At 42.1% G+C, this 27039-nt stretch overlaps 1 protein-coding gene across 4 annotated transcripts in view; it reads right to left on the minus strand.

The window, feature by feature from the left end:
* Positions 1-27039, minus strand: part of LOC143300157 (L-fucose kinase-like) — a 68320-nt gene that overhangs the window by 33116 nt on the left and 8165 nt on the right. For all 4 annotated transcript variants that reach the window (XM_076613700.1, XM_076613702.1, XM_076613704.1 and 1 more), the window contains 9 exons: positions 26179-26229; positions 24985-25110; positions 23256-23328; positions 18586-18680; positions 18137-18217; positions 8589-8708; positions 6930-7113; positions 2925-3058; positions 2122-2283 (listed from right to left, as the gene is read on the minus strand). In XM_076613700.1, coding sequence (XP_076469815.1) covers positions 2122-2283; positions 2925-3058; positions 6930-7113; positions 8589-8708; positions 18137-18217; positions 18586-18680; positions 23256-23328; positions 24985-25110; positions 26179-26229 — 1026 coding nt within the window. The remainder of the gene's footprint in view (positions 1-2121; positions 2284-2924; positions 3059-6929; positions 7114-8588; positions 8709-18136; positions 18218-18585; positions 18681-23255; positions 23329-24984; positions 25111-26178; positions 26230-27039) is intronic.

Raw genomic sequence — 27039 nt, forward strand, 5'->3', positions numbered from 1 at the left:
TAATGAATAGGCCACTGGCCCGCGTCGCTGAGGGTGGTTACAAATTCAGTCACATCAGATGAATGATTCCCTGCCAGGTGACGCAAGTTATGATCGATCACAAACCATATTACAGAATGTAAGAAAGATAGACAGAGACTGAGAGAGACTGAGAGAGAGAGACACACACACACAGAGAGGAAGAGAAAGACAGAGAATGAGAGAAAGAGAGAGAGAGACTTTATTTACTAGGATTGCAGTAAGTGAATTCATGTTGCTTTTTATTTTTTAAACCACACACACACACACACACACACACACACACACACACTCTCAGTCACTCGCATTTTATAAAAGGGAATTTTTTCTTTTTTTTTGCTTTTAATGTAAATGTATTGCTACAGAAATTAAAAGTTTCACAACAGCTGAAACTAGTTGAAAGTATCTTTGGCAAAATCTGTACTCAGCATATCTAGATCATACAATGTCATGAGGAAGATGTGTCAGTGTTTACTTTTCTTCATTTATTTTCTTGTGGCTTTATTTATGTTGTAATCAATCTATTCATTTACTCTTAATTAGGTATTTACACAATCTAGTATTTGTTGTATGAGCTCATGAATAAGTGTACTCATTTTTACTCAGGTCCATGATCAGACTTGCAATGTCCTGTGGATGAATTTTTATCTATTCATTCTCACTGTTTTAAGGTCACTTAAAAAAAAAAATCAGCAGACATGCCTCTTTTAGAGCCAATTACGCATTCTTGTGTTTTTGCATTCACTCAATCCTTTCTCAGTTCAAAAGCTGTGACAAAAAGTAATACAATACAGTAGCAATACATAACCATCTGAATGTTGGTATTCAGGAAACGACAAACTGTTTGGAGCAAGAAACATTCTCTTCACAATCAAACTGAACACAATAATCTTTGCAGTTGAAAGCATTCTCCAAAACAATGAAACGCCTATAATCAAAGCGTATAACACTTTGCTTGGTGCTCCATAACCTGCTTGCAATTGAGGCCACATAAATTTAAAAAAAAAATGATAATGAAAAAATAAAAAAATGAAAATCAACTGAGACAACATTATAAATGACAATAACAAAAATATATAAAAAAACTAAAATAAAAGAGCGTAAAACCCATAAACTTCCTTTACCGCCACCTCCCACACACACATACACACACACACAAACACAAAACACATTACACACTCAACCACGAACACAACCACAGAGCAGCCTTACTCTGATGTAGTCCGGGTTGACTCGGCTGACGATGGAGTTATAGCCACAAACACACACAAAGTACAAACACACACCACATTATGCACTCAGCCACGAACACAACCACGGAGCAAGGCTCACTCTAATGTAGTCCAGGTTGACTCGGCTGACGATGGAGTTATCGCCACACACACACACACACAAAGTACAAACACACACCACATTACGCACTCAGCCACGAACACAACCACGGAGCAAGCCTCACTCTGATGTAGTCCAGGTTGACTCCGCTGACGATGGAGTTATCGCCACCTCCCCCCCCCCACACACACACAAAGTACAAACACACACCACATTACACATTCAACCATGAACACAACCACGGAGCAAGCCTCACTCTGATGTAGTCCAGGTTGACTCGGCTGACGATGGAGTTATCGCCACACACACACACAAAGTACAAACACACACCACATTACACACTCAACCATGAACACAACCACGGAGCAAGGCTCACTCTAATGTCGTCCAGGTTGACTCGGCTGACGATGGAGTTATCACCACCTCACATACACACACACACACAAAGTACAAACACACAACACATTACACACTCAACCACGAACACAACCACGGAGCAAGGCTCACTCTAATGTAGTCCAGGTTGACTCGGCTGACGATGGAGTTATCGCCACACACACACACACACAAAGTACAAACACACACCACATTACGCACTCAGCCACGAACACAACCACGGAGCAAGCCTCACTCTGATGTAGTCCAGGTTGACTCCGCTGACGATGGAGTTATCGCCACCTCCCCCCCCCCCCCCCCACACACACACACAAAGTACAAACACACACCACATTACGCACTCAGCCACGAACACAACCACGGAGCAAGCCTCACTCTGATGTAGTCCAGGTTGACTCCGCTGACGATGGAGTCCTTCCCGACCATGATGCTCCCAGTCAGGAGACTGTGACTGACTACCGTCTTGGTCCCCACGATGATCTCCCCTTTCAGCACGCTGTTGATGACCGTCGTGTCCTCTTCCATCTGTACCTCGGACTGCACAGGGAAAATGAAATGTGAAATGAAATGTGAAATGATGTTGTTTCAGGAGACCTTCAAAAGACTGAAGGCTATGTATGTGTGTGTGTGTGTGTGCGTGCGTGTGTGTGTTGTGTGTATGTGTGTGTGTTGTGTGTGTGTATGTGTATGTGTATGTGTGTGTGTTGTGTGTGTGTGTGTGTGTGTGTGTTGTGTGTGTGTGAGTGTGTTTGTGTGTGTGTGTGTGTGTGTGTGTGTGTGTATGTGTATGTGTGTGTGTGTGTGTGTGTTAGAATAGAACAGAAGAAACGTTCAGAGACAAATTTTGCCAGCCTTGGCTGTTGTAATTCTTTCAGTAAGATCAGCTCGCTAGGCTTGGCATTTCGACGACATATATTGTTCAACAATCTGTTTCTGTTAATGTTGTACTGCACACAATTGTCTAAAAGAGGAGTCTCATCTTCTGAGCTCTTACAGGTAGCACACAGTCTGTGTGTGTGTGTGTGTGTATGTGTGTATGTGTGTCCATACAAGCTTTTGTGTGAGCGTGCGCGCATGCATTCATGTGCTGGTACGTGCATCCATGCGTGCGATACTGTCATTGCGAGGAAATAAACTCAGTCCTGCCATACAAGAATCACCCAGACAGACAGACTCACGCCAATGTCAGCCTGTGTGACGTTTTTCCACGTCAGGCCGTCTCTCTCCATGGCAACAGGGGAGCGAAGCAGCATCTTTTTGTGCTCTGAGGCCAGGTTGGTCAGGTAGTGGACCTCCCCTCCCTCCACTGTCACTGCACAGTAGTCATTTATTTATTTCAGCTGTTTAACTAACTCACCATAATTTTTTGGCCTACAAGATGCTGTGGCACATAAGGTGCACCCCCTGAATTTAATGAAAAAAGTTATTTTGAACTCATATGACGGGCGCAATAGCTGAGTGGTTAAAGCATTGGACTTTCAATCAGAGGGTCCTGAGTTCGAATCTCGGTAATGGCACCTGGTGGGTAAAGGGTGGAGATTTTTCCCGTCTCCCAGGTCAACATATATGCAAACGTGCTAGTGCGTGAACCCCCCTTTGTGTGTGTATGCATGCAGAACATCAAATATGCACATTAAAGATTCTGTAATCCATGTCAGTGTCCGGTGGGTTATGCAAACAAGAACATACCCAGCATGCGCACCCCCGAAAATGGAGTAATGTAAAGTCTGGTCTATAAGCCGCAACTTTTTACCCCAGCTTCAACCTCTGCGGCTTATACAATGATGTGGCTTATCTGAGGATTTTAACAATCCTGAGAGTGTCATGTTCTCGTCTATTCTTAGCTGCCCTTCAACTCCCCAAAATCATGATTTCTGTCCATGAATTTTTGCTTCAGGATAGTGTGCTAACTGCTCACGTTTTATAAATCAAATCCCCACACATTAAAGCCTTCAGATGAGCATTCAGTTCTACTCTGCTCAAGTGTACCGGTATGTCTGCCTACATGGCGGGGTAAAAACGGTCATACACGTAAAAGCCCATTCGTGTACATACGAGTGAACATGGGAGTTGCAGCCTATGAACGAAGAAGAAGATGAAGATGAAGAAGAAGAAGAAGAACTCATATAAGGCAGCCAAATCTGATAAGCCACATCTGCGGTCAAGTGAAAGTCCTCCATTATGGCTCTGCTAAACGCGGATGTTCTTTTCCGAGAAGTGCCATCATCTTTGCAAAACTGGATCAGACTTGTTTTTCGTCTGCTTGCTGACTTGGCCTTGTTACTCAGTTTTTCTCTTCTGTTATCTGCTTTTATCTTCTTTTTTTTCTTTTTCTTTTTTTTTTTTTACACATTTTTTTCTTACAATTTTACAGCCTTCAGTCGAATGTACATTGTTGTAAACCCCGACGGGCGCAATAGCCGAATGGTTAAAGCGTTGGACTTTCAATCTGAGGGTCCCGGGTTCGAATCTCGGTGACGGCGCCTGGTGGGTAAAGGGTGGAGATTTTTCCGATCTCCCAGGTCAACATATGTGCAGACCTGCTAGGGCCTGAACCCCCTTCGTATGTATACGCAAGCAAAAGATCAAATACGCACGTTAAAGATCCTGTAATCCATGTCAGCGTTTGGTGGGTTATGGAAACAAGTACATACCCAGCATGCACACCCCCGAAAGCGGAGTATGGCTGCCTACATGGCGGGATAAAAACGGTCATACATGTAAAAGCCCACTCGTGTATATATGAGTGAATGTGGGAGTTGCAGCCCATGAACAAAGAAGAAGAAGAAGAAGTTGTAAACCCCAAGTTCATTAACTTGTCAAATCAGAATCCAGTCTGCAAGTCCTGCTTTTACTCCCATCCAGCATTTTGCTTAGCATTCTGCTTTCGAAAAATGATCAGTTCACTTCTAATTTCTCTACGACTGTGAATATACACCATACTGAAGTGTAGCTGTTAGAGTGATTGTGCATGTTTATTGTTATCAACAATGTTGTCATATATTTAGTTTGTTGTGACAGGTGGTCCCAAGTGGTGGTCAGATTTAGTTTTCAGACATCGGTAGGGTGCATAGGGGGTGCAGTGTAATTTGGGAGATGGTGTGTGTGTGTGTGTGTGTGTGTTGGGGCTCGTGTACGTTTATGTCTGTTTGTGTTTTCATATCTGTGAAACTGCATGTTTGTTGCATATCTGTTATGCATGTGTGTGTGTGTGTGTGTGTGTGTGTATGTGTGTATGTGTGAATGTGTATCTGCATGTTTTACATTTATTTGCTTATTTATCATCACTGTTTTTTTGTTTTTTTTTTATTTATTACTATCATCATCATTATTACCATTATTATCAACAATATTATCACTATTATTATTATCTTCTTTTTTTTCTTCTCAAGGCCTGACTAAGCATGTTGGGTTACACTGCTGGTCAGGCATCTGCTTGGCAGATGTGGTGTAGCTTATATGGATTTGTCCGAACGCAATGACGCCTCCTTGAGCTACTGATACCGATACTGATACTGGATAGGGTCCATACAGCTGATAAGATGCAGGGGTAAGACTTGAGTAAAAAAAAAGTAGTGCCTTATAGGCTGAAAATTATGCTACTTCGTTTACTCACAGTAACTCCCCTCCCTCCACTGTCACTGCAATGTAATCAGTTATCTATTTTACTTGTTTAATCAACTTCTTTTAATTATGGCACCTCCCCTCTTTCCACCGTCACTGCAATGTTGTCATTTATTTATTGATCTATTTGTGTGTTCTTTTACTCATTTCATAATTTTTTTTCATCTGACTTCTTTTTTCATTTATTCCGATATTCTCACCACCATTACTGTAATATGTGCTATGTACTGATTTATATATCTGTCTATCTACCTGTCTATCTGCTTTCCTATCTATCCATTGCCTGCAAGCTGTAATCCTGTAATGAAGCACAACTAGGTATATACAACAACAACAAAAAAAGATTAAAAAAAAAGAAAAGCATCTTACAGAAACTGCACTCAGTAAACCACTAAAAATATATTCCGGGTTCCAAAAGTATAACAAACATATCATTCAATAAACTCTGAATAGTGAAACACAATATTACAGGTCCAAAGTCTGTGAACAGACACATCATTCAATACTGTGTGGACGATATCTTACAGGACTCACTTGGTACTGCTGGTCAGCTCCCCTGACTTTCCCCACAGACGACCCATTTTTTATGGGTAAGAAATAAAATCACCAAAAAAACAAATGTTAGAATTTATGAACTGAAAACTTCAAAACTGACCAGCAAGATATCAAGTTAGCTGGGTACAAAATCTATAACTTCAACCCTTCTCATGCTATCATACAGTGAGATGATGAGAGTATCCATATTTTTTTTTTTTGAAATTTGCACACACTGATGACTTGTAAACGAATCCAGGAAAGTACAAAGAGTTTCAAACTGATTACCAAATTCAGAATGTAAAACAGCCACATAGGGCCTGTTTGTCTAATTCTGTTGGGTCAGACGCCACTGTTGACACGCACTTTCAACGTGAACCAGTCACTGCGAAAATAACCCTCCTGCTCACAAGCACACCACATGCTCTGCATTTATTTGTCACGGTGGAGAGTGGAAAGGTCAGTAAAGGTATTATTAGCTCATAACGTCATTATGGAAATTAGGTGCCACTCCAAAAATTCAAAACTATCAAAGGCCCCAATCAGGGCCCTTTGTCTGAAATGGTTGTAAACTGTAGGGCCCCTTCTTCTTCTTCTTCTTCTGCGTTCACTCGTATGCACACGAGTGGGCTTTTACGTGTATGACCGTTTTTACCCCGCCATGTAGGCAGCCATACTCCGTTTTCGGGGGTGTGCATGCTGGGTATGTTCTTGTTTCCATAACCCACCGAATGCTGACATGGATTACAGGATCTTTAACGTGCGTATTTGATCTTCTGCTTGCATATACACACAAAGGGGGTTCAGGCACTAGCAGGTCTGCACATAAGTTGACCTGGGAGATCGTAAAAATCTCCACCCTTTATCCACCAGGCGCCGTCACCATGATTCGAACCCGGGACCCTCAGACTGACAGTCCAACGCTTTAACCACTCGGCTATTGCGCCCGTCAGTAGGGCCCCAATCAGGGCCTTTCGTCAAGAATGAGTTAACTAAACAGTTGCAATGGATATGAGTTATCTTACATGCTGCAAGCCTGTATCCGTGCAGCTCTTTCCACAAGAGCCTCCTCGCGATGGTCATGCTGTCTTTAGAGTCGCCTGCCCCTGTGCCGGGCTTGCCGTAGAAGCTGCTTCTCTCCCCTTGCACAAAGTCCGCTTCCGAAACTGCTGTCGTCATGGGCAACAGGACATCGAAGAACAAGGACAGCTGCAACATTTGACGTTCTAGAGATGTTTGTGGTGGCACCATCTTCTGTCTACTTAGATATAATAACAATGATGACAAGAGAGGCAAGGCCTTCAAGACTCACTTGTGATACACTTTAAAAAAAAAGAAGATAATAATGACTGCTCTTGTTGTGTCAGAATATCAGATCAAAGTGTCAAGTTTAGAGAATACAAAAAATATAAATATAACAGTAAATGCAGTTTGCATATAATTAGGCTTCAGTTTTTAAATTTTTTTTGTGCCCATCCCAGAGGTGCAATATTGTTTTAAACAAGATGACTGGAAAGAACTGAATTTTTCCTATTTTTATGCCCAATTTGGTGTCAACTGACAAAGTATTTGCTGAGAAAATGTCAATGTTAAAGTTTACCACGGACACACACACACACACACACAGACAACCGAACACCGGGTTAAAACATAGACTCACTTTGTTTACACAAGTGAGTCAAAAATGGCAATGACGACAATAATAATGATGATGATGATGATGACAAAGATACTACTTCTACTATCCCTACTAATAATGTTAGTAAGAAGAAGAATGATAAAGAGACTGATGCTCACTATTCCCAATCTGTGAGTTTGTGGCGTTAAGAATAAAAGTGATACGTGCATATCAACAAATGTTGTTGACGTGAGAGGCATGCAAAATCTGCTTATTTAGTTCTTAACAGAAACAGAGAGAATGAGCGTGCGTGCGTGCGCGTGTGTGTGTGTGTGCGTGCGTGTGTTCTTGAGTACTTTGTGTCTGACTGTGTTATTGTAAAGTGCTTTGAGAGGTCTGGAAAATGCTATATAATTGTACTATTATTATTATTATTATTATCATTATCATCAATATTGTTAATCATTATTATTATTGTTGTTGTTGTTGTTGCTGTTGTTGTTGTTGTTGTTATTACTATTACAAGATTCTCATTGTTATATAAATAATACCACAAAGAGAAACCTTGAGAGATGATTATTATTATCATTATTGTTATTATCATTATTACAAGATTACTGTCATTATCATAAAAAATACAACGCAAAGAGACACCTTCAGAGGCAATTATTTTATCATTATTATCAATATTGTTATCATTATTTCATCATTATTAATAGTATTCTTATTTCAAGATTATTGTCATCATTATAAAAATTTCAACACAAAGAGACACCTTGAGAGGCGATTATCATCATCATTATTATCAAAATTGTTATCATTATTATCATCATCATTATAATTATTATTATTACTACAAGATTATTGTCATTATCATAAAAATTACAACACACACAAAGAGACACCTTGAGAGGCGGATGACCGCTGTCCAGTCCAAAGTAGGTATTATTCTTATTATTATTATCATCATCATCTTCATCATCATATTCATCATCATTATTAGCATTATATTACTACTATTATTACTACTGTCATTATTATTAAAAATTACAACACAAAGTGACACCTTGAGAGGCGGCTGACCGCTGTCCAGCCCAAAGTAGGTGCAGGCGTCCAGCGGAGGCTTGGTGTAGAAGGTCAGCACCTTGCCCGACACTGCAGTGCTCAGGTAAACGATGCCGCACACCTGAAGAACAGACTGTTGCTCTCAGCTTTTTCTCATGCACAGTTTCAGTTTCTCAAGGATGGGTGCGTCACTGCCTCAAATCCATGTACGCTACACCACATCTGCCGAGCAGATGCCTGACAGCTGCATTGTCAGACTTTGAGAGCACGCATATATATATGTGTACCTATCAGGGTGGATTTCTTCTACATAATTTTTTTGCCAGAGGACAACGCTCTCGTTGCCATGGGTTCTTTTCCAGTGCGCAAAGTGCATGTTGTTGCACACGGGAACTCAGTTTATCGTCTCATCCGAAAGACTAGATACTCAGTTTGATTTTCCAGTCAAACATGGGAGAAAGGGTGAGAGCGGGATTCGAACCCACACCCTCATGGACTCTTTGTATTGGCAGCTGAGTGTCTTAACCATTCTGCCACCTTCCTCCTTCCTCCAGGTTGTTAAAAGGAAATTTTCTATCTAAAATTACGTTTAAATAACATACTTACCATGACCCAACTAGTGCAGACTCCGGCAGGGGTCTGACATTCCTGTCCTGTGCAAACTTCTATCCGCCCATGCGGAGAAAACGAAACTACGACCGATAACCTCCCGGAAGTAGGTAACCTTCCCTTTGTCCTGTTGGCTAGTTAAAAATAAATTAAAAAACAACAACAACACACACACAAAAAAAGATATACTCTGAAACTAACTGCACTATAACCATGTGAAGTGATGGCCTTGTGGTGACTTGTCAGCCTAGGAAGCGACAGAGCCTAAGCATGTGGGATCACATACCACGCCGGCCCAGAATTTTTCCCCACTCCACTACACCTTGAATGGTGATCTGAATGCTAGTCATTCGGATGAGATGATAAACTGAGGTCCTGTCTGTAGCAAACACATAAATGAACCCTTGAAAACAAGAGACTTGTCCCTGGCAAAGTTATGAAGAATAATCTGTGTTGATAGTAAAACAAATACACCTGCAGACAGGAGAAAAAAAAGGTGTTGGTGCTGTACTGTGTGACTCAGGGAAAACAGCCTGAAATCTGTTGTGATTAACTCTCTCCATACGAACGTCGAAAGAGACGATGTTAACAGCGTTTCACCCCAGTTACCATCATCAAAATATTGCAAGTGGAAGGCTCTTATACTGAAGAGGTGAATGTTGACAAAGAATAGCACAATTCTGACGATGGAAGCTAAAGGTTGGGTCATTCAGACACCCACTGGACATCCGAGGGGTCTGTGTAGAGGAGTAGAGAGGATTGGCCATACTGAGTGAGTTAAAAAAAAAAAAAAAAAAGTAATACAATATAACATCGCTTCACAAACAAAGGTTCAATAAAGGCGGTTGTTGTCTTCCGACTGCTGCATGCTCACTGGCGGCTATCAAGGAGCGAATAAGGGACAAGCGGGTAGTGGCTACAAGGGAAAGTCTGCTCTGGATTCCGTGCTGCAGTGTCATGCTACTTCCTCCACTGTCTCTTTTTAGCCTCTGACTGTGCACAGAACAACTAACTGTGCACAGAACTGAACTGATGGAAGGAAATAAAGTAGCAAAAAAATAAGGAAGGAAAAAAAAGGTTTTAACTCTCTCCATACGAACGGCGAAAGAGACGACGTTAACAGCGTTTCACCCCAATTACCACCATCAAAATATTGCAAGTGGAAGGCTCTTATACTGAAGAGGTGAATGTTGACAAGGAATACCACAATTGTGACAACGGAAGCTAAAGGTTGGGCCATTCAGACACCCACTGGACATCCGAGGGGTCTGTGTAGAGGAGAAGAGAGGACTGGCCGTACTGAGTGAGTTAAAGGAAGGGAGTCAAAGAGAGACAGAGAACAGGGCTCGAAGTTAGTTGTTGTTGTTGTTTTTCACTGAGGGCCAAAGAGCACCTTGTGAAAATATTTTCCATTGCCCAGTGTTACAATTAAAGAGGGCAGATATGAGAAATCAAGTTGAAAACCAACACCACAATTGTACAAAAGTAGCACAAAGCAGACAGTACTGTTAAAGGAACAGTTTTTCATCATGACAGGAGAACGCTGCTACACTTCTCATTACCTGTGAAGAAGCAAGCGATACACAACGGTGGGGAGAAAAGAAAAACAGATGAGTTTACCAAGTTTTTAGGAATAAAAATCAATCAAACTTGATATTGTGTCTCTAGTTTTTGTTTCTGTTTTTTCGTTTGCTGCAATGTCAAAAATGAGAAAAACGCTGATATCAAGCCTGGCAAATGAAGTAACACTCATGTTAACGCACATGAGTGGAAAGACATAATTCATGTTGCTTGAGCGAAAGCAAAAGATACAAATTTGGTGGGGAGAGCAAAAGCAGACAAAATGTACTGATTATAGTTTCTCTTTCTGAAAGAAAATCTCATCGAACCTTGTTGTTGAAATTTTGAGTGTCACTTATGCACTCTCGATGGAGGTTTTGTGTGCCATAGGCAGTTTTCGAGTGCGTTTGGCAATGGGCACCTTCTAATTTCGAGCCCTGGAGACAGACAAAAGATTCACATGTGCTGCAAAAATGAAATAAAACAACGAAATACTTCATAATGACATGAAATGGGGGGAAAAAAAAAGAAAAAAAGAAACAACATAACAGAAAACAGATATGCAGACAGATCGACAGGCATACAGATAAATACAGACACGACAGAAATGAATAGATACACAGTTTAATATATACAAGAGAGGCAAGGCCTTCAAGACTCACTTGTGATAAATTAAGTCCCCTAGCATTAATTACAGAGTAATTTCCCTTTTTTACTATCTGCACCAAAACGTTTGCAAAATAAATAAAACTTCCATGCTTAGCAAAAGAAGTTCCTGTTTGAACAAAAAATGATAAAAATGACTCCTCTTGTTGTTGTGTCAGAATAAGAGGTCAAAGTGCCAAGTTTAGAGAATACAAAAAATATAAATATAACAGTAAATGCAGTTTGCATAAAATTAGGCTTCTTTTTTTTTTATTTTGTTGTGCCCATCCCAGAGATGCAATGTTGTTTTAAACAAGATGACTGGAAAGAACTGAATTTTTCCTATTTTTATGCCAAATTTGGTGTCAACTGACAAAGTATTTGCAGAGAAAATGTCAATGTTAAAGTTTACCACGGACACACAGACACACGGACACACACACACACACACACACACACACACAGACAACCGAACACCGGGTTAAAACACAGACTCGCTTTCTTTACACAAGTGAGTCAAAAATTGTCCGTAAACTGTGATTTTCGAACAGTACGAAGACAGGAAAACAAAATACACAGGCATTGCACAACTGCTGAGGGAGGATTGAAAGGCAATGACCAAAGGGGTAAAAAAAAAAAAAATAAAAAAAAATAAAAAAAGCGTTTTCTACCACCTTTGGGTATGGAGGATCCTTTATTTTTTTGTTGCTTATTGCCCATCCAACCACACAGAACCATATCAGGAAAAAACAAAACAAAAAAAACCCAACCTAACTGGTGATCACATAGATCTTAAACAGAAAAAAATACCCACAAACCTTGAAAAGAAAATTAAGAGGCACAAGTACAATCACATTCATGCACAAAAAACCCCAAAGATATTCCCCTCCCACTGACCATTCCACCAATTTCTCTGCAGAGGATAAAACAACGACAACAAAACAAAAACCACCTAAACGACTGACCATAAACATAATACACAAAAAAATAGACATGACAACAAATAAACAAACAAAAATTAGCCAACAGGCATGAAACATATCCTGGGCATGTAGGAGAATACAACTCATTAAGATGTGCCCAACTATCAAAGTCCCAAAATATTCAAGGCTTTCTTGAAAAGATGTGCCCAATTATCAAAGTCCCAAAATATTCAAGGCGTTCTTGAAAAGATGTCCCCAATCATCAAAGTCCCAAAATATTTAAGGCTTTCTTGAAAAGATGTGCCCAATTATCAAAGTCCCAAAATATTCAAGGCTTTCTTGAAAAGATGTGCCCAATTATCAAAGTCCCAAAATATTCAAGGCTTTCTTGAAAAGATGTGCCCAATTATCAAAGTCCCAAAATATTCAAGGCTTTCTTGAAAAGATGTGCCCAACTATCAAAGTCCTAAAATATTCAAGGCTTTCTTGCAAAGATGTGCCCAACTATCAAAGTCCCAAAATATTCAAGGCTTTCTTGAAAAGATGTCCCCAATCATCAAAGTCCCAAAATATTTAAGGCTTTCTTGAAAAGATGTGCCCAATTATCAAAGTCCCAAAATATTCAAGGCTTTCTTGAAAAGATGTGCCCAATTATCAAAGTCCCAAAATATTCAAGGCTTTCTTGAAAAGATGTGCCCAATTATCAAAGTCCCAAAATATTCAAGGCGTTCTTGAAAAGATGTCCCCAATCATCAAAGTCCCAAAATATTTAAGGCTTTCTTGAAAAGATGTGCCCCATTATCAAAGTCCCAAAATATTCAAGGCTTTCTTGAAAAGATGTGCCCAACTATCAAAGTCCCAAAATATTCAAGGCTTTCTTGAAAAGATGTGCCCAACTATCAAAGTCCCAAAATATTCAAGGCTTTCTTGTAAAGATGTGCCCAACTATCAAAGTCCCAAAATATTCAAGGCTTTCTTGAAAAGATGTGCCCAATTATCAAAGTCCCAAAATATTCAAGGCTTTCTTGAAAAGATGTGCCCAATTATCAAAGTCCCAAAATATTCAAGGCTTTCTTGAAAAGATGTGCCCAACTATCAAAGTCCCAAAATATTCAAGGCTTTCTTGAAAAGATGTGCCCAACTATCAAAGTCCCAAAATATTCAAGGCTTTCTTGAAAAGATGTGCCCAACTATCAAAGTCCCAAAATATTCAAGGCTTTCTTGAAAAGATGTGCCCAATTATCAAAGTTCCAAAATATTCAAGGCTTTCTTGAAAAGATGTGCCCAATTATCAAAGTCCCAAAATATTCATGGCTTTCTTGAAAACATACAGGTGAATGGACCAGCACGGCAGAAAACAAAACAAAAAATAAAGAAGATGACATGACAGAAAGGAAACGAAAAGTACACAGAGAGTGATAGAAATGAAGAAATTTCTCGCCCAGAATTTCAAGAAGGGGAAAATACTATTTACATTGAAAGAGCCCCTGGCATTCCTTGGGGGTTAATACTACTACTACTACTAATAAAATTAATGATAGTATTTATATAGCGTTGAATCTGGTGCAGAACTAAATCTAAGCGCTTTCACACCAGTCATTCACATGCATGCGTAACTCTAAAACTGAAGACAAGGAAGAGGCAGGGGAGGGAGGCTATCTTGTGAACAGGTGGGTTTTCAGACCAGACTTGAAAGAGCTGAGTGTGGAGACCTGACAAAGCGAAAGAGGATGTTCATCCCAAATACAAGGTCCAGAGACAGAGTAAAGAACGACATCCAACAGTTGAGTGTTTGAATCTGGGTATGCGTAAACAGAGTGGATCCGAAGCCGATCGTAGAGAGCAAGATGGAATTATGATTTGTACGATCAGAAACTAATGACACAAACAGAAAATTAAAAAAATCCTTCCCTCTTTCAACATTACTGTCCTGTGCAACCTTCTATGCTTGGGATGATCTACTGTATGGTAGCATTTTTTTTTTTTTTTTTTTTTTACGACATAAAGACTCAAAACTGATGGTTCACACAGATCAACTCACATAATCAGCTCACATTTAATTGTTATTAGCACTGTTGATAGCTTATTCCAAAATATGCATGTAGGGCATACATGATCATCTTTCTAGCTTAAAAAAAAAAAAAACAATAGAAAATGCTGAATCTGAACTCAAACTTCCTGAGTCAGTCACCCGGTTGTGTCCCTTTCCAAGCTGTTTGTACTTAGTTGAATAGTCAAAACACTAGTTTTATCAAACAGAAAGATAAAAATACTTGTTTTATTAAAGCATTGAACCTTGCATCAGAGCACTGCTCTGGAGTAAAAATCTCTCATTAAGTGATTAACCCTTTCACTGCCAAGCTCGCATTTATGCACAGGCATGGTAGAGGACCCATGTCACCATTCACTGGTCTGTTATCAATGAACCTACTGCTCTTAATGTTCGGTGGTAGGATAGGCCATATTTTCAAAACATCGCAGGAGGAATCCCCAGCTATTCTTTGCTACTGTCTTTTCTGTGTTTATACCACAAGGGAATTTTGTACTCTAAATTGACACTGCGATGAAAGGGTTAAACCATTCTACCCTGGGGACTTTACAACCTAAGCAGGCTACCATGCCACACTGATGAGAACCCCTACCCCCTTCCCCTACCCCCCAACAAAAAACCCGCAGAAAACATATTGTTTTCCCTCCAAAATACATACAGACATATCCAGAAATGCCAAAGGAGTTAAGTTCCATTCCCTTATTGTTTATGCATAACGTGAAAACTGTTTCAAGGGCTGAATTAGTTAAAAATTGTTTTTCACATTTCTACACTTGCATGAAACACAAGGAAAGGAAACTGACTTCTGCAGTATTTCTAGATGTGTCCACACATAATTTGGAGGATATCAAACTCAGGAAAATCAGGTGAGAATCCAGTGTTCTTAACCATTTAGCCCCAGATTTTTTCAATCTCCCAGGCCAATATACACGTGTGCAGACCTGCTAGTGCCTGAACCCCATTTGTGTGTATAAGCACACAGAAGATCAAATATGCACGTTAGAGATCCTGTAATCCATTTCAGCGTTCGATGGGTTATGGAAACAAGAACACACCCAGTATGCACACCCCCAAACAGGAAGTATGGCTGCCTGCATTGCAGGGTAGATAAAAAAAAAAAAAAATGGTCATACATGTAAAATGTTACATGTCTGTATGAGTGTGTATGTGTGCATGCCTGAAATCTGATTGAATGACATAGGAAACAAATGATGAGCACACAACAGCAGCCGTCAAGTTGGCTCTACCCAGGTAGGCAGCCTGTTGTGCAAATGGCCCCGTGTTTGTGAAGCACTTAGAACTTGGTGTCCAACCGAAGATAGGCGCTATATAAGTATCCATAATTTTTATCATCATTCATCCATAAGGATGGAGTCCAAATATAGAAGGGTGACTTACATCCTGACATGTAGCCTAAAAAACGTATTGCAGTTAAGCAACAGCCCTTTACTGAGGAGCAGCTGCAGTGAAGGGGTTAAAGTGCAACAGGTACAGGTCAGTGCTGAACGCCTGATACACAAACCAAAGCATTCCCAGCAAACTCCCAGCTAAGTCCCAGCACGGGATACCATCACGTTTTTGGAGAAAAGAAAATATTCAGCTTTGATTTCCCACAAACATACGTACCCTTTGAAGCTGATGTTCCTGAGACAGAGGGAAAGGGTGGAGAGACAGACATAGAGAGAAAGAGAGAGAGGGAAAGACAGGCAGAGAGAGAGAGAGAGAGAGAGAGAAGGAGATTTGGGTAGTGAGATAAACAGAAAGGAAGTGCTCAAAACAGGATCAGATCAATGCAATCATAACAATTAACATTACCACTAGCCAGCACACTAACGTTCACCTGCACACTTCTTCTTCTTCTTCTTCTTCTGTGTTCGTGGGCTTCAACTCCCACATTCACTTGTATATACGCGAGTGGGCTTTTTACGTGTATGACCGTTTTTACCCCGCCATGCTGGCAGCCATACTCTGCTTTCGGGGATGTGCATGCTGGGTATGTTCTTGTTTCCATAACCCACCTAACGCTGACATGGATTACAGGATCTTTAACGTGCGTATTTGATCTTATGCTTGCGTATACACATGAAGGGGGTTAAGGCACTGGCAGGTCTGCACATATGTTGACCTGGGAGATCGTAAAAATCTCCACCCTTTACCCACCAGGCGCCGTCACCGTGATTCGAACCCAGGGACCCTCAGATCAAAAGCCCAACGCTTTAACCATTCGGCTATACCACCTGCACACTTAATCTCTGTGATATTTTTGTAAGACAGCTGGAGGAGGCATTGACATGGGATAGAGAAGGGCATGGAATCTTGATCAGCCTTTTCTGTTCAGAGGTACTGTGGCTGATTTAGACATCTGATCCAGTGTTCACCTTCTTCTTCTTCTTCTTCGTTTGTGAGCTGTAACTCCCACGTTCACTCGTATGTACATGAGTGGCCTTTTACGTGTATGACTGTTTTTACCCTGCCATGTAGGCAGCTATACTCCGTTTTCAGGGGTGTGCATGCTGGGTATGTTCTTGTTTCCATAACCCACCAAACGCTGACATGGATTACAGGATCTTTAAAGTGCATATTTGATCTTCTGCTTGTGTATACACACGAAGGAGGTTCAGGCACTAGCAGGTCTGCACATAATTATGTTGACCTGGGAGATCGGAAAAAATCTCCACCCTTCACCCACCTGGCGCTGATACTGAGATTCGAACCCGGGACCCTTGGACTGAAAGTCTAACGCTTTAACTCTCTCCATACGAACGGCGAAAGAGACGACGTAAACAGCGTTTCACCCCAGTTACCATCATCAAAATATTGCAAGCGGAAGGCTCTTATACTGAAGAGGTGAATGTTGACAAAGAATACCACAATTCTGACGACGGAAGCTAAAGGTTGGGTCATTCTGACACCCACTGGACATCCGAAGGGTCTGTGTAAAGGAGAAGAGAGGACTGGCCGTACTGAGTGAGTTAAACATCCACCATCATCATCTTGATGGTTCTCATGTGTTTAGAACTGGGGGGACGGGGGGGCGGAGGGGGGGCTTGGGGGGGTGGGGGGGTCCACTAACTGGGTTGTTGTTTTGAAGAACTGGCAGTTGGGGACTTATGGGGTGGGGTGGGAGGCGTGGGGGGGTTCTGGTCGGTCAGATTCGGGACTTGAAGTACCTCCACCGAGGTTGAGGAGATAACCTCGGGAGGCAGGCTGTTCCCGTCGCTGACAGTCCTCGGGGAAAGAAGGAATACTTCCTGTGGTTCGTATTGCATTCCTCACTCCAGCCAGGTGTGAGTGGGTACCTGACTTTGGACAGGGAAGGTTGAAACAACAGAAGGAGAGGACTGGGCCCTGCATTCCTTCCTATGCTGAGCCATACACATGATGAATATGAATTCACTGCCAAGATGACTATGAGATCTCTAACCCCCCCACCCCCACCCTGCCCCTTCCCCCCTCCCTCCTGCCTCCCCCCCCCCAGCAAACACACACACATACATATACACACACACATACACACAAAGTGAAAAGCTGTTAAATTAAAGAACGAACAAACACACACACACACACTACATTAATATCACTTAAAGTGGAATAAACTGAACACACACACACACACACACACATACACACAAACACACACACACACATACACACAAACACACACACACAAACACACACACACACACACATACACACAAACACACACACACACATACACACAAACACACACACACAAACACACACACATACACACACACTCACCACAGGCACTGTGCCGTCCTGTCTCTGACAGACCTCCAGAACCTCCTCCCCCCTCTGGTACAGAATGTCCTCCACCATGCCCTGTGGAACAGTCACATTTGAGTGAAATCACACCAAACATTTTGGGTCAGTTTTGAGACAGGAGAAATAAGTATATGTGCGTGTGCATGTAACACACACACACACACTAACACACAAGCACACACACACTAATACTAACACACACACACACACACACACACACACACACACACACACACTCATACACAGAATCTTTGCCTAACGTTTTCTGTTTTAACAGAACTGTAAAAAGATACAGAGAAAAATACAAGAACGCACACACACATTAAAAAAAAAAAAAAAAGAAAAGAAAAAAAGTATTCCTCCACATGTCTGCAATCAAACAAACTGTCACAATTTTTGCTGTTGCTTTTATTTAATTCACTGACCTGCGTATCCACTTTACAGACTCCATGATCCTTAGCGTACTGAATTTTGGCCGGCATGGTCAACAAACAGGCATCACAGGCACGCAACTGCAGATCTGCAACACCATCAGGCTAATTTATATATATATATCTTTTTAATCTTTTTCTTTTTGAGTTATGCATGTACGTGACTGACTGGAGTGAAAGTGCTTTGATTTGTCTCTGCACAAGATTTAGAGTTAAAAAAAATACTAATTATTATCATTATCATTATCATCATTAAATAAAAACTGAATAAAATGCAAATATGTCGAAGAAACAGTAAGAGCACCACCAAAACATTTTCAGCACTTGCAAAGAAGATGACTGAATACCCATGCGGAAAAAAGCTCTTGATTACTTTGCGGACCGTCGTCACTGAGACTGCGGCAGATGAATGCGGGTGTGGATGTGTATGAGGAGGAAGAGGACTCATAATCAGATGACGGGTGCAATATCTGAGTGGTTAAAGCGTTGGGCTTTCAATCTGAGGGTCCCAGGTTCGAATCTCGGTAACGGCTCCTGGTGGGTAAAGGGTGGAGATTTTTCCGATCTCCCAGGTCAACATATGCGTAGACCTGCTAGTGCCTGAACCACCTTCGTGTGTATATGCAAGCTGAAGATCAAATATAAATTCATTATGACAATTCAGAATAGATAGAAAAGAAAAGTGGTGCATGCAGCCGATGCAATGAGAACAGTGGTGTATGCAGCCGATGCAGTGAAAACAGTGGTGCATGCAGCCGATGCAATGGGAACAGTGGTGCATGCAGCCGATGCAATGAGAACAGTGGTGCATGCAGCCGATGCAATGAGAACAGTGGTTGATGCAGTGAGAACAGTGGTGCATGCAGCCGATGCAATGGGAACAGTGGTGCATGCAGCCGATGCAATGAGAACGGTGGTGCATGCAGCCGATGCAGTGAGAACAGTGGTGCATGCAGCCGATGCAATGAGAACAGTGGTGCATGCAGCTGATGCAGTGAGAACAGTGGCCGATACAATGAGAATAGTGGTACATGCAGCCGATGCAATGGGAACAGTGGTGCAGCCGATGCAGTGAGAACAGTGGTTCATGCAGCTGATGCAGTGAGAACAGTGGCCGATACAATGAGAATAGTGGTACATGCAGCCGATGCAATGGGAACAGTGGTGCAGCCGATGCAATGGGAACAGTGGTTCATGCAGCTGATGCAAAGAGAACAGTGGTGCATGCAGCTGATGTAATGAGAACAGTGGTGCATGCAGCTGATGCAGTGAGAACAGTGGCCGATACAATGACTGAATGAGAATAGTGGTACATGCAGCCGATGCAATGGGAACAGTGGTGCAGCCGATGCAGTGAGAACAGTGGTGCATGCAGCCGATGCAGTGAGAACAGTGGTGCATGCTGCTGATGCAATGAGAACGGTGGTGCATGCAGCCGATGCAGTGAGAACAGTGGTGCATGCAGCCGATGCATGAGAACAATGGTGCATGCAGCCGATGCAGTGAGAACAGCGGTGCATGCAGCCGATGCATGAGAACAATGGTGCATGCAGCCGATGCAATGAGAACAGTGGTGCATGCAGCCGATGCAATGAGAACAGTGGTGCATGCAGCCGATGCAATGAGAACGGTGGTGTATGCAGCTGATGCAATGAGAACAGTGGTGCATGCAGCCGATGCAATGAGAACAGTGGTGCATGCAGCCGATGCAATAAGAACGGTGGTGTATGCAGCTGATGCAATGAGAACAGTGGCTGATGCAGTGAGAACAGTGGTGCATGCAGCCGATGCAATGGGAACAGTGGTGCATGCAGCCGATGCAATGAGAACGGTGGTGCATGCAGCCGATGCAGTGAGAACAGTGGTGCATGCAGCTGATGCAATGAGAACAGTGGTGCATGCAGCCGATGCAGTGAGAACAGTGGTGCATGCAGCTGATGCAATGAGAACAGTGGTGCATGCAGCCAATGCAATGGGAACAGTGGTGCAGCCGATGCAGTGAGAACAGTGGTTCATGCTGCTGATGCAATGAGAACAGTGGTGCATGCAGCTGATGCAATGAGAACAGTGGAGCATGCAGCTGATGCAGTGAGAACTGGAGCATGCAGCTGATGCAATGAGAACAGTGGTGCATGCAGCCGATGCAGTGAGAACAGTGGTGCATGCAGCCGATGCAATGAGAACAGTGGTGCATGCAGCTGATGCAGTGAGAACAGTGGCCGATACAATGAGAATAGTGGTACATGCAGCCGATGCAATGGGAACAGTGGTGCAGCCGATGCAGTGAGAACAGTGGTTCATGCTGCTGATGCAATGAGAACAGTGGTGCATGCAGCTGATGCAGTGAGAACAGTGGCCGATACAATGACTGAATGAGAATAGTGGTACATGCAGCCGATGCAATGGGAACAGTGGTGCAGCCGATGCAGTGAGAACAGTGGTTCATGCTGCTCATGCAATGGGAACAGTGGTGCAGCCGATGCAGTGAGAACAGTGGTGCATGCAGCCGATGCAGTGAGAACAGTGGTGCATGCAGCCGATGCATGAGAACAATGGTGCATGCAGCCGATGCAGTGAGAACAGTGGTGCATGCAGCCAATGCATGAGAACAATGGTGCATGCAGCCGATGCAATGAGAACAGTGGTGCATGCAGCCGATGCAGTGAGAACAATGGTGCATGCAGCTGATGCATGAGAACAATGGTGCATGCAGCCGATGCAGTGAGAACAGTGGTGCATGCAGCCGATGCATGAGAACAATGGTGCATGCAGCCGATGCATGAGAACAATGGTGCATGCAGCTGATGCAGTGAGAACAGTGGTGCATGCAGCCGATGCATGAGAACAATGGTGCATGCAGCCGATGCAATGAGAACAGTGGTGCATGCAGCTGATGCAATGAGCACCACACATAACCAGAGATGCTTTTTTTTTAACAAGCTCTTCCTTTTTTTTTTTTTTTTTTTTTAACAATAAGAAAACCACAGCCATCATATATAAACCACTGAATAACTGTCAACTTTTCTGGACGAAGCATACATCTTTCAAGTGCATTTTTCAAGCTGTCCACGGCTTATGTGCCCCTGAAACCAACCGTTTGTGTCTTTCAGTAAGAAGCCTGTGGTGGTATATCATGCGCAGTCTGCATAATTCAAATCATCTCTTGATATATTGATATCTTATGGAAAGAAAACCTGCTTTCATAGAGAGTTTCTTAACTTTTTGTGAAGTTTGTTCAAGTCATGTGCCTGAATCATGATGCCTCTTCAAAATTTGTCACAGTATCTCCATGTGTGAATTTCTCATCAATAGCTATTTTGGGACCTATTTCATAAACTTAGCACTGAACATATAAAACAAGTCCCTTGTGTAGTAATCCAGCGGTTGGTTGTTGCAGAAAGGGACTTCCCTCAACCATTTTTGACTCACTTGTGTAAACAAAGTGAGTCTATGTTTTAACCCGGTGTTCGGTTGTCTCTGTGTGTGTGTGTGTCTGTGTGTCCGTGGTAAACTTTAACATTGACATTTTCTCTGCAAATACTTTGTCAGTTGACACCAAATTTGGCATAAAAATACTGTTATATTTATACTTTTTGTATTCTCTAAACTTGGCACTTTGATCTGATATTCTGACCCAACAACAAGAGCAGTCATTATCATCATTTTCTGTTCAAACAGGAACTTCTTTTGCTCAGCATGGAAGTTTTATTTATTTTGCAAACATTTTGGTGCAGTTAGTAAAAAAGGGAAATTACTCTGTAATTAATGCTAGGGGACTTAATTTACTTTAAACTAATCTTTCTCATCTTAAACATTACATTTTGAAATTATACTCAATACATAAAAAGCTTGGATTTTTTTTTTTTTTTTAAGTGTATCACAAGTGAGTCTTGAAGGCCTTGCCTCTCTTGTTAACTTTGGTTTTTCTAAAGTCACTACAAAGTGATGAGAGCATGTAGCTTGTATGGATCAGTCCATAAACTTTAACACCTCCTTGAAACTGGAATTGAAACTAAACTGCAGAGACATTAAGTCAAGAACTTCTTCTTAACTTCCATTTGGTTCTTGTCTGAAAGCACAGATCAAACATCCACACACCTAGCGGTCTGAAAATGATGAGTGTTAGTTCATTATGAGAGAGAACAAAAATGAAGCAGCGTGTCTCCATGTGAACTGTCAGAAAGTTTCAACAACAGGACAAAAGTATATATATTCTTATGCCACAATTACATGTGCGCAATAAAGCACAGCACAGCACAACACAACACAAAAAAGTACAATATAACACAACACAGTACATTACATCACAACACAGCACAATATAGTACAGCATAATACTACAGCACAGCAACAGCACAGCAACACAGCATAGCACAACACAACACAGCACATCAAAACCACAATACAACACGGCAATAACATGACACAACACAACACACACACACCTTGGCATGACATGACACAACATGACACAGACAGCTTGGCAACATGACAATACACAGACATGACAGCACAAAACGTCATTACACAACATGACACGACACAACACGCAACACGACACAATATGACATGACACAGCACAACATGACATGACATGACACGACACAACACAACACGACACAGCACAGCACAAGACAACACAACACAGTGAAGTGACCTCTGACCTGTCCCCGCCGGAATGGCCAGCAGCATGTCCAGACTGCTCACCCACACACCAGGGGGCGCCCCCACTGAGATCTGAAAACCAACAGGAGACGAGCACCCCACAAGACAGGTTTCAGTTTCAGTTTCAGTTTCTCAAGGATGGCGCCACTGTGTTCTGACAAATCCATACACGCTACGCCCCCATCTGCCAGGCAGATGCCTGACCAGCAGCATAACTCCACCCACTTTGTCAGGCCTTGAGTGCATGCATATATATTTGTGTACCTATCAGAGTGGATTTCTGCTGCAGAATTGTGCCAGAGGACAACACTCTCACTGCCATGGGTTCTTTTTCAGTACGCCAAGTGCTTCCATTTATTGTCTCATCTGATTGACCAGGCGCTCAATTCGATTTTCAAGTCAAACTTGGGAGAAAGGGTAAGAGTGGGATTCGAACCCAGACTCTCCTGGACTTTGTATTGGCAGATGAACGACCTAAACATTCTGTCACCTTCGAAGACAGGTGCAACAGCCAAGTGGTAAAAGCGTTGGACTTTCAATCTGAGGGTCCCAGGTTCAAATCCAGATCTTGGCACCTGGTGGGTAAAGGGTGGAGGTTTTTTCTGATCTTCCAGGTCAACAGATGCGGACACCCGCAAGTGCCTGAACCCCCTTCATGATTATACGCATGCAGAAGCTCAAATATGCACGTTAAAGATCTCATAATCCATGTCAGCATCCAGTGGGTTATGGAAACAAGAACATACCCAGCATGCACCTTCCTGAAAACGGAGCATGACTGCCAACATGGCAGAGGTAAAAATGGTCATACATGTAAAAGCCCATTCTTGTATACTGGTGTGGTTCATCTGTCGGGATCGACGAGGACCATCTAGTCATCCTAGGGGTGGGTGGGTTGGGCTCTGTGGGTGCTCAGATGACTGGTCAGGCCAATCTGTGCCCTGAAGGTTCTGACGCAGTGTGGACAGGGGATAGTGGCGGCTGTTGGGGACTTGCTGGCACTGCTTTTCCTGGCCTGTCTGCGTTGCTCTGCTGCAGCGATTCTGTTGGCCTCACAGGATTTGGCACCTTTGTGGACAGCTGAACGCCACTTTGGTCTGTCCATTGCATTCAGCTCCCATGTGTCGTGGCTGATGCTGAAGGCCTTCAGAGAAGCTTTCAGTGTCTTTGAAGCACTTCTTTTGGCTCCATGGGAGCACTTGCCGTGTTGGAGTTCACCGTACAGCAGTTTCTTGGGGAGACAGTGGCCTAGCATGCGAACTACATGGCCTGCCCAGTGCAGCTGGGCCTGCATCAAGATGGTGTAGATGCTGGGCAAGTTTGCACGAGTGAGCTCCTCTGTGTCAGGGATCTTCTCTTGCCACTTTATGCCGAGAAGTTGTCTGAAGCTGGTGGTGTGGAAGTGGTTCAGCTTTTTGGCGTGGTGTTTGTAGACCGTCCATGATTCACATCCATACAGCAGTGTGGTATACTACCGAACGCAGGAGTCACAGAACATAAACAAAGAAGAAGATGCATTCCATAAAAATCCTTGTGAACAGTTTTTATCCCTCAGTTTTCAATGGCAAGCACTGAGGTTTTAAAAGCAACACTTAAATCCTCTGACTGTGTAACAATATCTCTTACACACAGTGACATGATTTACATTACAAGCACTACCTTCAAAGATTAACGTCAGTTGAAACAAATACAATTCAGTTTTACACAGAGGAGAAAACGTACACCCACCTTCTCAGTTATGAGTTTGAAAAGAATGTCAAGGTTGCAGACTAGACCATCAGCATCCGATGATGAAAATTTGGCAGGCAGTGTGGTAAACGGACGTCCACAGGCATCATATGAATATGTTGTTCCCTGATGACAAGAAAACTGTGTATATAACTGGAAACAGCAGCATAACTTTATCGATAAGGTTTTTTTTTAACCAATGGTAGTTTGATTCTGTTTTGAATTTAGGAATGACTTTTGTTTCTTAAACACACACACACACACACACACACACACACACACACATGCATACACATTCATGTACGCACAAACATAGCCACACATACTAACATAACCACACATACTTTCACACTTGCATGACTGTGTACATCCAGACAAACATATAATTATATACATGTCCATCACTTACACACACACAGACACACACACACACACACGCACACACACACACACACACACACACACCCTACACACATGCACAATGCATACCTTTGACTATCAACAGAAAACAACAAATATACCAATGTTAGTTCATTCCTATACTTTCAAACAGTTAAAAAAAGCAAAAACAAAAAACTTTGGCTCATCATCAACTTACGAAGTTTTTATTTTCTTATCAAAAATTTAAACAGGAATTTAGTCATGGTTATTTTTAAACACAATATTATTTCTTTTTTTTAGTCATACATCCCCACCTATCCTCACACACACACCAACACACGCACACCCAACAACAACAATACCCCCACACATCTGAAATCACCTGTGTGAAAAGACACTAAAATACTAATGTAAAACTATGACATAAACATACAACAGTTTCTTAAAGCAGCGACTGAAACACACAGTTTCAGTTTCAGTTTCAGTAGCTCAAGGAGGCGTCACTGCGTTCGGACAAAATCCATATACGTTACACCACATCTGCCAAGCAGATGCCTGACCAGCAGCGTAACCCAACGCGCTTAGTCAGGCCTTGAGGGGGGAAAAAAAAGGTGAATAAATAATAGATAAGCTTACACAAATAAATAAATAAATAAATGATAATTATAATGTTAAAAAAAAAGAAAAAAAAAGGTGAATGAATAATAGATAAGCTTACACAAGTAATAAATAAATAAATAATAATAATTATATATAAAAAAAAACACAAAAAAAAACACATATACACACAAAACAGTGCAGTAACAGTCTTACATGATGCAGGATCAGTATGTTGGCCCCTTCCAACACATCCGGATTGATTACCTGTAAACACACATGCATCAGCTCATGTAGACAATGACTGAATCTACTTGTTTGTTGTGTGGGCTAATTCCATATCATGTGAAGATACATCACACGAAAGTACAACCATGACTAAATCAAACAAAATCATGTTGCTAAAAGCCCAGCCGACAGCAAAAAAGTCCATTTCTGGGCTGAGCATCGATCAGTTCTTAAAAGCAGTAATGTTTTCTTCTTCCTATTTTTTTCAAAACTACTTCTTATTCATTTTTTGCGTTCAAATGAATACAGAAAACATATACATAATGAAGTAAATGCGCATCATGAATATATTAATTGTGTGTTCAACATTTATATATTAACAGATAAGAACGCAAAAGCAGTAATGTTACAAGGTCTTCTTCTTCTTCTTCTGCGTTCGATGTTTTGGCTGCGTCAGACGGTCACCCCTGTCGCCACGATGTAACCCACGGTCTTCTCCAGGTCGTGGCGGTCTCCCCAAAGCTGCGCCTGTAGCTCTGTGCCCCCTGGCCAGGTTTGACGCCGTAGAGCTTCATGGGTTGGGCAGTGTTGGAGGATGTGTTCAGGGGTCTGGGGTCCAGTGCCACATGGACACTCATCAGTGTGGGCGATCTTCATACGGTGAAGGTGACTCAGTAGTCGGCAGTGGCCAGTTCTCAGTCTGAAGAGGACTGTCTGCTGGTGTCTCTGGAGCTGGTGGATTGGATCGACACCACTGTTTGCACCCAGCCTTCTCTTCCACTGGTTCTGGTAACGGTTGTGGATGATGGTCCTGGCCTCTCTGTAGGTCACGGGGTGGCTGAACTGCTT

This window comes from Babylonia areolata, chromosome 26 (assembly GCF_041734735.1).
Source record: "Babylonia areolata isolate BAREFJ2019XMU chromosome 26, ASM4173473v1, whole genome shotgun sequence".
Taxonomy (NCBI): domain Eukaryota; kingdom Metazoa; phylum Mollusca; class Gastropoda; order Neogastropoda; family Buccinidae; genus Babylonia; species Babylonia areolata.